Genomic DNA, 15,768 nt, shown 5'->3' with positions numbered 1-15,768 from the left:
TCTCTTCCAACTCTGTTTGGGAAAGATTGACTACAAATAAGCTGGGCCTGAGAAATTTCATTCAATATAATCAATAAATAATCTATTGTAGGCAATTAAATATAAGTAGGCTATGTGATTCTGAAATTCCAATTACATTAAAAGGCTATCGAAAAAGATCTCCGTCTGGCAGGCTTACAATCACAGTAGTGTGCGACACTTGGTTAAATTAAATAGCCTTCGTTAAATATTTGAACCACTGAGACAAAAGCGCACACGAGATATATAAATTAATATGAATATGTAAAAATATGTAATATAAATATAAAGTAATATCCAATCACGGTAGTGAGCAGCGACACTTTGTTAAATTAAATAGCCTTCGTTAAATAGCACCACTGAGACAAAAGCGCACACGAGATAGGCATATAGCCTATATATAAATTAATATAAATATGTAAAAATAGGCCTAATATAATATAATAATATAGTATGTAAAAATTATTTATGTAATATAAATAACATAAATATAAATAATTATAAGTAATATACAATTATTAGCCTTGTTAAATTAAAAAGTATTCGTTAAATAGCCTTGAACCACTGAGACAAAAGCGCACACCACACAAGATATGTAAAATAATATAAATATGTAAATGTTATAAAATATAAAAAATAAATATAATAAACGTAGCATAATATACAATCACGGTAGTGTGAGCAGCGAGTGACTACACTTTGTTAAATTAAATAGCCTTGAGCCTTCGTTATAGTCTTCATTAACCACTGAGACAAAAGCACACACGAGATGTAAATTGTAAATGTAAATTAATAGCCTGAATTTGTAAAAATATGTAATATAAAAATATAAATACTATAAATATAAGTAATATATTATATTATATGGGCGGGTGTGCGCGAAAGTCGTTATAGTTTAAGTGATTGTTTGATGACGACGACTGTAATCTGAAAGTAAAAATATGGGAAATAAATAAACAAATAAATATATATTACTGATCAATACCGATAAATAAAAATGTGTTTGTTTGTCTTTGTTTATGCTGTTCCATCTTCAGATCTCTCAGTCGTGATCTGATCTGCTCTCTCAGCAAAAAATATGAAGGCTGGGATGTAAACCATGGCCTAGTCTATATTTCGTTTTGCCAGCACTTTTTTTTCCAGATATCATTCCATTTCTGTTCTAATTGTGAAAAAATAAATGTAAAATAAACATGTTCCTTATTATGTTCAATTGCCTGCGCTGGTGTGTGCGTGTGCAGCTGTGCGCGAAACTCGATCGGGAGCCGTTTAAAGCGTTTTACTGCTGAACCGCGGGAATTTCTTGCTAAAAAAAAAGAAAAAAAGAAAAAATCCATACCGTCCCAGCCCTAACACACACACACACACAGATATAGACATAGACATACACATGCATATGCATATATACACAAACACACACGTTTGTTTTTGTGAAATGTGGGGACATTCCATAGGCGTAATGGTTTTTATACCGTACAAACCGTATTTTCTATCCCCTTACACTGACCCTGCCCCTAAACCTAGCCCTCACAGGAGACTGTGCAGTTCACTTTCTGTGAAAAAAACCTTGTTCTGTGTGATTTATAAGCATTTTGAAAAGTGAGGACATGGGGAACGTCCTCATATTTCACCCTCTTTTTGTAATACCTATGTCATACCCATGTCATTATACACATTTGTGTCCTGATATTTCACAAAAACATGCCCACACGAGCACACGAGAGCGCACGCACACACACACACACACACACACACACACACACACACACACACACACACACACACACACACACACACACACACACACACACACACACACACACACACACACACACACACACACACACACACACACACACACACACACACACACACACAAGCACACTTAAAAGTGTGGATACTGTCAAACATAGTTTAGTCAAAGTATCCTGAATAAAATGGAATTAAATGAAAGGAAAATGCCGGTTCGCACTAAATAGACGGAGCAGATTAGAATGGGACTGGAACAATTCTAACCTTATGTAAACATTTTACATTCTGCACACAGAGAAGTTCTGCACGTGCAGCGATTACAACATCACTCTGTTCGCTCTGTACACGTGTGCACCAAACCAAAGAGAATACATGCACCCTTACACCCCTAGAATGAACAGAGCACCACTGAGTTACTCATGTTTGACCACTGGAAAAGGGGTATCAGTGATTTGATTCTGGAACCGGGCCTGCTAGAAAGCAGCAAACAGGCTGACAGAATGAAGATGTGATGTGAGCGTAAACCCTCAAACTGACCTTCATAACCACAGGCTTCTCAAACTTATGGATGGAGTGAGACTTCCTCTGAAGGAACTTCTTAAACTCTGAGGGAAGGAATTACATTAATTTGAGCTGAAAATGAACATTTACACACAAAGCTCTGCAAAACACCATTTTAAAACGTGCTGAAGGATGACGTACCATTATGAACCATCTGGAAATTGAAGGGCTCTCCATCGTAAGTGTCATTCAGATGTTTCATGGCAATAATCAAGCACAGCTCTAGAATAGACAGACCTGGAAAAAGGGCAATTGAGAAAGTTAGAGATGAGTGTACTGCATATCTTATAGAGATGAGGTGTAAATCATGTCAAAATCACAATCATGAAACTGCAGTAAAAAAACAATCTCACCGTGAAGGATGTTTGCTTTGGAATCAACTGAAATCAAGCGACTAGCCTCCAGCAGATCCGCCTCACGGAGAGTCGAATGAGAGACTGACACTCGACTTACAGCCAGAAACTACAACACACAAACACATTTACACACAAGCACAGGCGAACAACTCAAGATCTCCAACTGTGGTCTGAGTGAGAGATAAACTCATTTAAACATACCAGCAGCGAATGCAGAGAGCGGAAATCTTTACTGGAGTTAAAGTTTCTCTTCAAAACCTCCTCGACAGACCTATCTTCACATAATTTCTACAGGAAAACAAGAGAACGAGAGGTAAGAAAAAGTGACTTGTATTAGGCCGGGGTTAAAAATAACCATTCCTTCTATTATTAAATTTCAAGAATCTTTTATTCTGTGCTGTTTTCAGATGACTAAACATTATAGAAGCACCAGCCATCCAATGATAACAATAAGCTATGTAAGTTTTGTTCATAAACTGTAAAAAAATATCGACGCAGTGTCCGTGACGTCACCCGTAGGTTTCTGAAGAGCAGTTTTGAAGCATCACAGCACAGCGTTTCACTCCCGGATAACAGAAAATGGGCAAAGAGGCGAGACGTGGGTGGAGCTGAGGTGACACAATGACTAACAGACATGGCTATCCACCTGTCACTCAAAGTGGCCACGCCCTTAATTATGCAGAACTTTAAGGCTTTATATAATGTGAACGAATGAGTTATAAAAAGATTCTCCCCCCTCACAGTTGTCATGAAGGGCAGAACTAGCCGTATAGACCAAAAGCACAATTTGTACCAGACTATAGGGATGTGACGGTGAGGAAATTTTCCCACTGGTTAATTGATGTGTGACAACACCGGTAACACCGGCAACACCGACTATCGTAGCAAGCCTACCAGACTATAAACATGTGTTTTTCTGCTGTAATGTTGGGCATTTTAAGATGGGGCTCAATGAGATTCCGCTCCCTTCTGGAGTCTGTCTCTAGTGGCCAGTCGATGCACTGCAGTTTAAGTCACTTCCGTACTGGCTTCAAGAGAAACTGGGGGAGGTTGCTGCTTGATTTTGTTATGAAACCTCAGCTTTCATATTGTGTCCATTTTATTATGAATTTCAAACAATAAATGTGTTTTTAGTGTGGTGACAGATCGTCTCAGTTCATGCTGCTCATGAACCGATCAACTGGTTCCAGCATCAAATAAACGTGACTGAACATCAGAAGGAGAATTGTGTTAATGCCCAGCCCTTTCTTTGTTTCTGTGAGCACAAGAAGAGATGCTTGTTGCATCTGTACCGTGACGCTGCGGTTCCAGTCATTTGAGAATTTGGGATCTGGGAAGTCCTGAGGCAAATGGAGCTGAGCGCGAACCACATCCACATACTGACTGAACGTGAGCGAGCTGAACAGATGAATCTGCCTGTGAGAGAATCGAGACTTCACTCGCTTCTCCAGCAGCTCCAGCACATCCTGTAACACACACAAACACAACAATGAACGATCAGCTGTGGATTCATTAGATCACCTGATGTGTCAGAATAACAGAATAACTACAACAGCCAATCAATAACAATCAAATCAAAATAGTGTCCAACTAATTTCAATGGGTCTTTGTCTTGTGCATGGAAAACCAGTGATGACATTGCAATAGTAAAAAGCAATTTTAATGAAAAAACATATGCCACATTATTTCTTTCATTTTTTTTTTTATCTGACTTCAGTAACCTTTAATCCATGTTTTCTGTTCAACCTTTTTCTTTATTATCTGTCCCTTACATTGTCATCATTGTAAACTATTTTTGCACAGTTGTGTTTTTCAAAAGCACATTATATTGCAACCTTTCTGAATAATTTTTTCACGAAATGTATAAAATACATTGCAAAAATTACATTCTTCCTCTGTATTTTTGTCTTGTTTTCCCGTACAAATATCTAAACTTTCTTAAATCAAGATACATTTACTGGAGAAGCAAAATGACTTAAGTCATTGTTTCCTGAAAAGAAAAATCTAAATGAGTTTGTGCTTAAAACAAGAACAAATATCTGCCAATGGGGTCAGAAAAATAAACTTAATTCAAAGGGACAACAAGATTATTTTACCTGATTTTATCTAAACCCTACAACAGATTTTTTTCTTATTTTAAGTATAAATTCACTTAAAGGGATAGTTCACCCAAAAATAAAAATTGTGTCATTGTTTACTCACCTTCAAGCTGTTTCAAACCTGTATGAGTTTCTTTCTTCTGCTGAACACAAAAGAAGATATTTTGAAGAATATGGGTCACCAAAAAGTTGATGGTCCCCATTGACTTCCATAGTAGAAGTCAATGGGGACCATCAACTTTTTGGTTACAGACACTCTTCAAAATATCTTCTTTTGGACAGAAATGTATTAATTTGTTAGAGGAAAATGCATTAAAAAAATCTATGGAATGTGGGTGACACCCAGTGGCTATTTTTGGTACAGCACCTAAACAAAATCTCATAGGAACTTCAATTCTTGTGATATCAACTTCAAATTTGGAACAAAACTTTGTTAGATATATGGAATTGATTTTATAGTAATTTTAGGGTAAATATTATTTTGTAAAATATATCTTTTATATAAAATAAAAAAATGTCTAGAACATCTAATTTACAGTAAATTTAAACTTTTCATACTTTCATTTTTTGAATAATCTGCTGAGTGTCGTCTTTAAAACAAGACCAAACATAGGTCTATATTTCAAAACATTCTTGAATTACAACCATTTACGTTTTGATTAGATGTGCATTTTCACGTCTATTGGGGTTCAGATACTTGTACTGAAAAACAAAAAAAAATACTGAGGAAGTGTACATCATTGTTCAAAGGAGAGCACTGGGCAAGAGTTGGAATTTTAAATTAAATAAGAATATTAAAAATGATGACAGATTGAATTCCAGAATAACAATGATTGTTGAGTGAAGCCCTCATGTGTGTGTTGGTGTTTCTGGACGCACCAGTCTGCAGGTCAGTCCCACCACAGCGACGGGCGTCTGCGCAGACTGAGACACGTCCAGCAGGTTATAGAGCAGCGTCTGGTTCTTGTGGTGAGCGAAAAGATCAAACTCATCCAATACGAACAGCACAGGACGACTGCTGCTCTTGTCACCTGACAGAATCAGACGACATCACAGCGGCGTTATCATCAACTAAAAAGAAAGCTATTAAATAATTTTTTGTTAATTGAAAATTAAACTGAAATATTTATATTGGATGAAAAATGTAAATGAAAAAGTAAAAATGTTTTTTTGGTAAGTAAATAAAATAGGTTTAAAGGTGCAGTGTGTGAATTTTAGCGGTATCTAGCGGTGAGGTTGTGAATTGCAATCACACACTGCTCAGCCCTCCCTTTAGAAGCACATAGAGAAGCTACAGTGGTCAGAGAGAGCAGAGAGTGACTAGCGCTCTGTAGAGCAGTTTGTCCGTTTAGGGCTACCGTAGAAACATGGCAGCGCAAAATGGCGATTTCACTGTAAGGGGACCTGCGGTGTGTGTAGATAGAAATGGCTTATTCTAAGGTAATAAAAACATTTCTGTTCATATATGACTGTATATTATACTGTATTTCTGTCAATAGAGCCTCAGAAATATTACACATTACACCTTTAAGTACTAAAATTGCTAAAAGCTAAACTAAAATAAAAATAATTTAAAAGTAAAAATATGTATATAAAAAAACTAATCAAAATGACAGAAACAACAAATACTATAATTTAAACTTAAATGAAAATATAAAAATAAAAATTCAAAAAATGAATGCATACTATAATAGTATATAAATAATAGCAAAATAACACAGTGACGAAGCCTCACCTCTCTTGAGCGCTTCCAGAAGAAAAGCCAGATTCTCTGCAAAACTCCCCTAAAACACAAGCAAACCTCTCAGTGCAAAAGCGGCACTATTTCAGTAAATGATGACAGAGTTTATTTTTGGGTGAATTATTCCAGCGTCACACTCACAAACACTTTGTCTCCTACGACGTTCTCCAGGTGCAGCTGACGAGTGATTTCCTTCAGAGCGATTTTGTCGTCTGTCTGCAGTAGACCTGCGCTCAGAAAACCAAAGCAACAACTCTGAGATGAAATACAGCTGTGGCTTCTCATGTCACTGTTTAATACAGGGTACAAACAGCAGTCAGATGATGTGCATGAACTCACCGTTGAGCTCCACCAGAAGAACGTTCTTCTGCACTTCCTTCAGACTCATGAGTTCTCTGAGGACACAACCCAGCAGCTGCACAACACACAAAGTACAGAATTATTATTATTAAAAATTCTTATATAACAAGGGAGGAACTGTACTGAAATGTTGCATCACCCTCCAAAGTCATGCTCATTCTCTGTATTTGTAATGTTTCCACTACAAATATCCTACATCAAGATGCATTTATTTGAGATTCGCTGCAAAATAACAAGGATCTGCCAATGAAGACATAAAAATAAACCTAATTCAAAAGGGAAAAGAAGTTTATTTTTGATATAAATAAGAGTAAGTGAGAGAGAACAGAGTGAGTGCCTTACTGAGCAAGTGAGTGAGAGTGAGTTACAGTGAGTGAGTGAGTACACCAATCCCTGTACACCAACAGTAAAAGTGCGGTGAAAATCAAATATCACAGAACCGCGTTTTTCCGGCAGGGACATGGAGAGAGGCAGGGCTGCAGTCTGAGTCCGACTCTATTCAACATCTACATTAATGATCTGGCATCAGTGCTGGAGCGCTCTACTGTCCCCAGCCTCACCACAGAGGTCAGAGGTCAGATGTCTGCTGTACGAGGATGACTTGGTCCTGCTGTCCCGCACACCTGAGGGCCTTCAGCAGAGCCTGTCCCTGCTGGAACAGTACTGTCACGAGTGGGCCCTGACAGGTGTCATGGTGTTCCAGAAGAAGGCCAGATCTCAGGGACACAAACACCCGTTCACTTATAAAGACAAGGACCTACAGCACAGCACGAGCTACAATTATCAGCGCTTCGAGAGGCTTCGGTCTGGCTGTCAAAACACTGAGCGAAAAGGCTCAGAGGCCTTTTTATGCTATAAAGTCACGATGCAGTCAGTTAAAAATCTCTGTCCGGTCTGCAAACTATGTTTCACAAGCAAACACACGCGAGAAGTGACAAGGAAATAACGCCAGATCACGTATGCGTGAAACCGGAGTTCTCGCACGAGACTGGAATTGCTATTAAAAATGATAGCCCGCAAGAAGCTGGCGATCCAAATTGTCTGTGCGCTGATTTGCAGTGAAACGGAGAGAAAGAAAAAAAATATGGAGGAAATAGTTGGGGAGACGCGGAGAGCAAGGATTGTGTTCTGCAGAGAGTTGGAGGTAAATAAATAATTTTGTAATGTGCTACTGTTGTGGCTGGTTAAGCAAATGTTTGTGCTTTGTTTCTGTTTGATAGAATTGTAAATATATCTATTAAAAAACTGATATTCTGGTCTATAACTCCTCCGTGAACCTCCCGCTGCCCTGTATCTCGCTCTCTCATTGGCTGTAGATCATCGCCGAAGTAATTTTCAGTCAGAACACATTTTACACAGCAGGAGTTTGAAACGCGACAGATCCAGATATTTAGCATGCCAAATATCTCACGGGCATCGGCGACTCATCTGCATGTCTCTCAGACCGCTTCTTTGATAATTCACACTGCACGACTGTCACTCGCATGAACGAGCACCATTTGTCTATGATTTCGGGCATCTGCCTGCGATTTCGAAAAAACCTGTCAGCGAGTGAAAATCGTGCAGTGTGAAACCAGCATAAGTGAGAGAGTACAGAATGAGTGAGTGATTGAGAGAAAGACTATGTGAGTGAGTGAGTGAGTGTCTAGAGCAGGGGTCTCCAACCTTTTTTTATTTGAGAGCTACTTTTAAAAAATGAAAGTAGCCAAGAGCTACTCATGTTATACAATACTTAAAACTTAAATAATGCATCATAATTCTCATATTAACAACTATCCAAACTGTTTTACACCTGAAAGAGTGTAGTAGTTCCAGTAGTCAGTACCAATACCATAAAACTTTTACGGTACAGCAAAATGTTTTTATTTTTATTTTATTTAACCATTTTAAAAAAATCAATTAAATTCAATTTTCCCCCATCTAGCGGTGAAAAGATATATGACCATCCAGTGAATTTTAGTTTCTGTTCCTCTCAATTCCGATTTCGTTTTAACTCCTACGGTGGCCGGTTTAGTCCAAGATTAAATATGGCTTCCAGTTCGACCTCGTCTACATTCGACACGGTGCCATCGAGTGTTAAAACGCGAAAGGCGAAGCTTGAATTTACGGGTATGTCCCTCTTAGGCTAATGTACTTTCAAGATGGAGGGGCAACATGGCGACCCGCATTCGAACCCCTCACCCGTATGTATTTTCAATGGCATATTATAAACTTACGAGAATACTTTATTACTTGAAAGAAGTAAATATACATTAATGAGCACATATATTTTTGAAAGAACTAAGTGTTTTTAGCTAAGAATAGACTAAAAAAGTTACACAGTGCAGCTTTAAACAGGCTGTATGCTGTTTAAAAGTAAACATTGTTTATAAATAAAAGATCCAGTGAAAAATAAGCAACCATTTAGGCATAATTATTATTATTAGTAGAGACGTATTACTATTACATAGAGACTAGTTAAATCTACTATAGGCTACAACAGTAGCCTAATTTATTTTGTCAATTTCTTCACGTTAAACCGAACTTTTATTTCGACGGTTGCCTTTAAGTTGACCTTTGAGTGTTTGTGTTCATGTTATGACAGTTTTTTATGACAGAGGGTTAGGTCCTCATTTAGTGACACACGGCAGACTACAAATGGCTCGATACCACAATTTTGGCTTTGGTACGGTACCACAATCTAATACCGAAGTACCGATATTAAATCGATACCATACAGGGTCTTAATTTTGATGCGGGTATTGCACATAATTTGACTCACTCTCGCAAGTTTTGAGTTTATGAAGCGGGAAATTACCGCAAATGTTTATTATTAAATTAATCAACAAAGATTATCACATCAATCAGTCATTTGGAAACTTTCTTGTAAGTAATTTCAACATTACTGCCCGTCTCCATTCTCTCAAAATCAGCAAATTGCTTCTGGCTTCAAAAGACATCGCACCTGCACTATAAAAGCATCTGCGCGCTCAGATTCAACACTTTCGCTTCCGTTGCGGGACAGCTGACGGAAATCACTTGCCCACGTCTTTTTAAACCTTGTCAATTTGAACATGCAAGCGATTTTATAGCATTTCGTAATACATGGGATGGGAGCTCTTTAAGAGTTTTCTTTGCGCTCATACCAACAACAAACACACAAGTCTAAAGAGCTCACGCATTCCAAATTAAGTTGTTTTTCCTTAGTCAAATACACACAAAATGATGTCAAAAATGTCAATCCTTAGTGAGTAGTCACATAAACATAGTTGGTTATGTCTTTCGCGGATGTAGCCTAAATAGTGCAATAGTATGCGTGCAAATATTATGAGGTCTAAACGAATGCTGGAGATTTATTTATATTTAAACGATATGATCTTATGTAGGCCTATGTGTGTTGATCAGTGTTGAAAGAAAATAAATGTCTAAATTAGATCGTTTGAATGATGCACTCACCTGTCGATCTCTTAATGTCTTAAAAGTCAGGAATTAAGTGACCGATGCTTGGCAAGGTTTGATGGTTCTTCAGCAGTTTTAAAAGCAAAGTAATTCCAAATTTCACGTCTACTCCTCTCTTTATTAATGAGTTTTGGGCGTGTTGAGTGAGATTCAACTGCTGTATTCATTTTGTTCTGTTGCCACATTTGCCGGTTTTACGTCATTTTGGGTAGCGCGCTGCCACCTAGCGGTGAACTTCGGAACAGCAGCACATACCGAAATGAGCAAAATCATGATATCGTCCCGTTTGAAATAAAATATATACCGGTATTTTCCCAGTACCGGTATACCACGTATCGCTACTACAAAGACAGCGAGCGAGTGTCGTGTGCACGTGCGCCCGTGCATCTGCGCCCACAGAGATGCAGAACATGGAGAAGTAATATTTAAATAGTATTTTACAGTTTAATATCCACAGACACTAGTATATATATTCGGCTGCAGTCTGGAGCCCTGCGCTTAGATAAACACAGAAGCCACTGAACGCAGCTGCGGGTCCCGAATATACTCGGGAGTCGGTACTACCGGTAAGTTACTACAGAAATGCTGGTATCGTCACATTTTCAAAATTGAATCGACATGGTACCGAAGTACCGGTACTTGTGACATCCCTACATTTGCATGTTTACATTTGTTCATAAATAAAAATAACCTCACGGCCGATATGCCAAACTTGATTTGTGTTGGAGGGGGTGGGACACCTGTCTCTATTAGCTCACTCTGATTAGATGAAAAGTACGTCTTGGATAGCTACCTCCAATCAGGCCACGAGCTACTGGTAGTGTTGGAGACCACTGGTCTAGAGAGTAAGTGACTGATTGACTGGCCTTAAATCTCAGATGTTTCGTACCATAGTTTTGCCAGATCCTCGTGGACCAACGATGAGGACGGAGTTGCTTTCTCCATGAACAGCAGTGCGTCTCAACAGCTCCAGCAAGTGCCTGAACACACACACACACACACACACACACACACACACACACACACACACACACACACACACACACACACACAGAGCGTCAGAATCAACACACACTTATTTACATCAGACAGGATCAGATTGTGTAACTGGACACACTTGTGCTGTGAGTCCAGACCCGCGGGCTGATCCGGCAGCTTCTGGTGACACAGTCTCTCACGCAGAAGCTTCTGAGCCTGCACACACAATCACACCAGTAAATACCAACAAACTGTAGAAACATGTAGAGGCACAATCATGAGAAAATATGAATCATTTGACAGACCTGAGAGACACACTGGTCTTCAGTGAGAGCGGCTGATTTGCGTTTGCTCATCTTCACCTACAGACACATATAACACATCTCAATTAATTATGTGCAGATGTAAAGTTTGACTGACAGTCAGGGATGTAGTGGAGGCTAAACGCACGTAAACGCCGTTTACGCACCTCCCAAAATTCGGAAATTGCGTTTACCCACCTCCAAAGTGCGTTTATCCACCTCTAAATAGCCTACAGTTCCTAAGCCATTTTAAATTAAGCTTATGTCGTTTTAGTTTCATATTGTTCATTTTCATTGGTTGTTTGTTGTACGGTTAGACAAAGTCTTTCATATTGCGCTGCAACTGTCAGTGTGAGTAGTGGGAAGTTCGGATCATTTTACTGACTCGGATCTTTGAGTCTCGTTCAGCAAAATGAACTAATCTTTTCTCTTTCCGTCTCTATGGGACTGACAGGAAGAACAAAAGACTCGGATCTCACCTGTCGATTCAGAATCAGAACCCATATGTTGCGTAATGTGCATGCGCGGTCAACACAAAATGAACGAATCACTCTCTGAGACAACTCGGTAGTCCCGAGTCATATTAAAGATTCGTTCAAAATGAACGAATCATTCATGAACGACACGCAACCAAGATTCAAACATGGATATCCGGCAATTTTTTAAGCGCCGTCAAGACAGCAGCCCTCCTCCTAATGCCAGCAAACGGGCTCGGCTACAAGCCCAAAGTGAGTGAGCTCGGAAAACAGTAACGTTACTAAACTTTATGTTTTTAGGGTTAATTTGGTTCACGGTTAAATTCATGCCACTGACTCAACAAGTCACCTCTTCCTTTTCCCATTAGCCAATGTAGGCCTACAAGTAAAATCCAGGATACATTATTATCAGATCAATAACTGGATGTAATTATATGCATTCTCTGGTATTTAAACCACTGAAAGTTTGTGACAACAAGCTCCCTTTGCTAGTCAGCTAGCTAGTTATTGTTATCGCTACAGCCGTTCGAGGGTACGGTAAACGTTTCTATGGTAATAACAGCGAGTTGGACCAATCAGGCGTCGCTGTTAAGCTTAGGACTGTGGGTAGTGTAGTTTTTCTTACAGACCTCTAGCTACAGAAGCAGACACTTTCGTTTCACAACTCGTGGTCAGTCTACCTCAGATGTTTTAGACATTATGGCTGATAATCTAAATCCTTATGGAGAAAAATCAATGGGAGTTTTACTTCCTGTTTGCGTCTGTAGATTTCTCATAAATTCATCAAAAGTTTACATTCTAAATGCAATCGCAAGAGATCGCTGTCTGCACCCTGTCATCATCAACACAAAGCTCTCGCTCTTCTTCACCAAATTCATCCTTCTGTCGTTAATCTGCACCTGCCTCATTAGCAATTGGCAAAAACTGTAATCGACAACTATTTTGATATTTGATTAGTCGGCTTGAGTAATTTTTTAAGACAAAAGTAAAATTATTTGATTCCAGCTTGTTTAATGTGAATATGTTCTAGTGTGTTCTCTCATATGTGACAGTAAACTGAGTTATGGACAAAACGAGACATTTGAGGACGTCATCCTGGGCTTTTGGCAAACACTGATCCACATTTTTCGGACATATTATAGACCAAACAACTAATCGATTACTTGAGAAAATATTCAACAGACAACTATGAAAATAATCCCAAATCTAATCATTATGTACAAGTGCATTGCATTGGAACCCCTGGATATAAGCCTCCCCTCTCTATCTCTCTTAAATATTTTTGTTCTCTCTGAGAACAATAGCTATCATCAGGATACACTATACACCGGTAGGCAGTGGCCCACCTTACCGTGACCACGATGCGGTCACCCAGAATTTATAGTTTACCCACCTCTTTTTTTACCACTACACCTCTGCTGACAGTGTATTATAAATACATGCAAATACATCAATCTATTACACAAAACAGTATGTTGGACAAATATATAGAAATACAGCAAATATTAACATAGATAATATACAGGTACAGGCCCAATAAACAAACCAGATAAATAATGAACAAGTCATTATGTATGTTTTTCACTATTTTAAAGACCCCTCACTAACATATTTTAAATATTGAAAAATATTTTATTCATATATTTATTTATTCACATATTTGTCCAACATATGTCCTCGTAAGTGGACACCGAGACTCAGTTGTTTAAAAAAACATGTATAGGCAAGACAAAATTTTCATTCATTCACCAATCAATTTTTAGGTTTCAGGATTTTTTTTGAGCAAACTTAATTTAAGGATGATTCTCAACTATGTTATGAAATATACAACATAATTAATTGATACCATTTTACTTTATGCAATATGTGGGTAAAACGGCCATTCATGGGTTTTCCCATTCAATGCTAAGTATCTATACACTGTATCTAATCTGCATATTAATGTGTTATTGGAGCAACATGTAATGAAATAAGAAGCGTAATAATGGGAGTAATAGTTGACAACATTTTCATAATAATATCTGATATTTTATAGAAACACTCATATGTAATTTCTTTCCTTATTCACTTGTTGTGTTTCCCAGAATGCCTGATAAACATGCTTTGAGGACATGTATGAAATCAATGCCCTGCTTCATAACAGAAAGTCCTATTTTGATTAGAAACACATAACATTTTCCTGAGATGTTGATTTATAAAAAAAACTATTTAAAAATTAGTCAGATTTAAATGATAAATTGATAAATAAATAAATAAAATGATAAATAAATAAATGATACAAAATATATTTCCATAAGAGTGCTAACTTTGATCATTCAGTAATTTTTACAGACCAAGGAGAAGTTGTTGTCCTGGTGAAACCTCAAAACAAATGGTATCTCTGAAAAGCCAGTATTATACTGCTCTTAACAGGACATCGGGACATAAAACTGTGGCATGTATGGTGTCAGAGAAATTCACTCAAATATAAGAAGCACACACTGTCTCTCAGGGAAACATTATTTCATTATTATTCTGTGATTGTTTATAGATGTGCTGCAGACACCAAGACTTGAATAGCAAAAGCAACACTATTTAATACAGATTTTAAGATAGAGTTCAGCATGTCATACCGCATAACACGGACACAACTGTCCACGTATGTCAAATGAAGTTAGCAGCTATAATAAAGGTGTATAAACTCACCGATGTTTCGCGCCACGAGCTCTTCCCACCTTGACTGATTTCCGGGAACCAAAACGTTGTATTTCCGGTGACCACATGAGGCGCTCTGAGGCCCACCAAAGCGGACCACTTTAGACTGAACTACATAATAATGACAGGATATTCTGAGCCTCACTAGTATTATTTATTTAAAAAAATATATTAAACACACATGATTTATTTAAAAAAAAAAATATTAAACACACAAAACCAACCATTTGAAAGTATTGCATCATCTTTCTTCTGTGTCAGGATTTAGTGAACCAACACTGAACAAAAGCTTATTCAAGCAGGAAACAATCAAAAGCTATATTTCCAAATTGTTAAGCATTCAAAGAAAACATGAAATCAAAAATATATCAAAATAATGCTTAAAAATACTATGAGCTTTCAACCTACCTTGGCTTGCAATGTTAATTGTTTTTCTTCTTTACTTCTTTAACCCAGTAGGCCTACAGGTGCAGAATTATGGCAAGCCGTTTTAGCATTAAATACCCCTGGCTTTACTAGTCATAATTTAGTTTGGACTAGTCCATTCTGCAATTTTGACTAGTCATAGTTGGAATTAAGATATCTGCAATGCTATTTTGACTAGTCATAATATATAGGCTACATTCAAGATATCTACAATGCTATTTCGACTAGTCATATTCTTCCATTGGAAAATATTTTCGGATATATAATCAAATTATATTGTTGATAAGTAGAAATTGCAATTAAAGATATCTATAATTGATTTTGTACTAGGCTAATTCTAATTAGAGATATCTCTAACTTGTGTTTGACTAGTCATAATCACATTTAAGATATCTTTAATTCATAATTTTTAATACATTTAAAATACATTTGTCGATATCTGAAAATAATTTATTACTAGTCATATTACAATTGTAGATATCTTAAAGGGTTAGTTCACCCAAAAATGAAAATTCTGTCATTAATTACTTACCCTCATGTCGTTTGACACCCGTCAGACCTCCGTTC

At 37.6% G+C, this 15,768-nt stretch overlaps 1 protein-coding gene across 2 annotated transcripts in view; it reads right to left on the bottom strand.

Annotated features, from left to right (window-relative positions):
- The window catches only part of orc4 (origin recognition complex, subunit 4), a 17,679-nt gene extending 2,869 nt beyond the window's left edge, over positions 1-14,810 (bottom strand). Inside the window, exons 1-13 of one of the 2 annotated variants that reach the window (XM_079839995.1) lie at positions 14,767-14,810; positions 11,609-11,665; positions 11,443-11,519; positions 11,215-11,305; positions 6,867-6,942; positions 6,669-6,754; positions 6,522-6,570; positions 5,666-5,817; positions 3,980-4,153; positions 2,889-2,975; positions 2,685-2,793; positions 2,473-2,568; positions 2,308-2,375 (exon numbers count right to left, since the gene is read on the bottom strand). In XM_079839995.1, the coding sequence (XP_079696121.1) occupies positions 2,308-2,375; positions 2,473-2,568; positions 2,685-2,793; positions 2,889-2,975; positions 3,980-4,153; positions 5,666-5,817; positions 6,522-6,570; positions 6,669-6,754; positions 6,867-6,942; positions 11,215-11,305; positions 11,443-11,519; positions 11,609-11,659 (1,116 nt within the window). In that variant the 5' untranslated portion in view covers positions 11,660-11,665; positions 14,767-14,810. Of the gene's footprint in view, positions 1-2,299; positions 2,404-2,472; positions 2,569-2,684; positions 2,794-2,888; positions 2,976-3,979; positions 4,154-5,665; positions 5,818-6,521; positions 6,571-6,668; positions 6,755-6,866; positions 6,943-11,214; positions 11,306-11,442; positions 11,520-11,608; positions 11,666-14,766 lie in introns of those variants that run through there. The other variant, XM_079839996.1, reaches the window with a different exon arrangement.
- Positions 14,811-15,768: the final 958 nt, after the last annotated feature.

The sequence above is a fragment of the Gobio gobio genome (assembly GCF_949357685.1).
Source record: "Gobio gobio genome assembly, chromosome: 17".
Lineage (NCBI taxonomy): Eukaryota > Metazoa > Chordata > Actinopteri > Cypriniformes > Gobionidae > Gobio > Gobio gobio.
The sequence above is the reverse complement of the archived record's forward strand: the minus strand, read 5'-3'. Positions and strand labels throughout refer to the sequence as shown.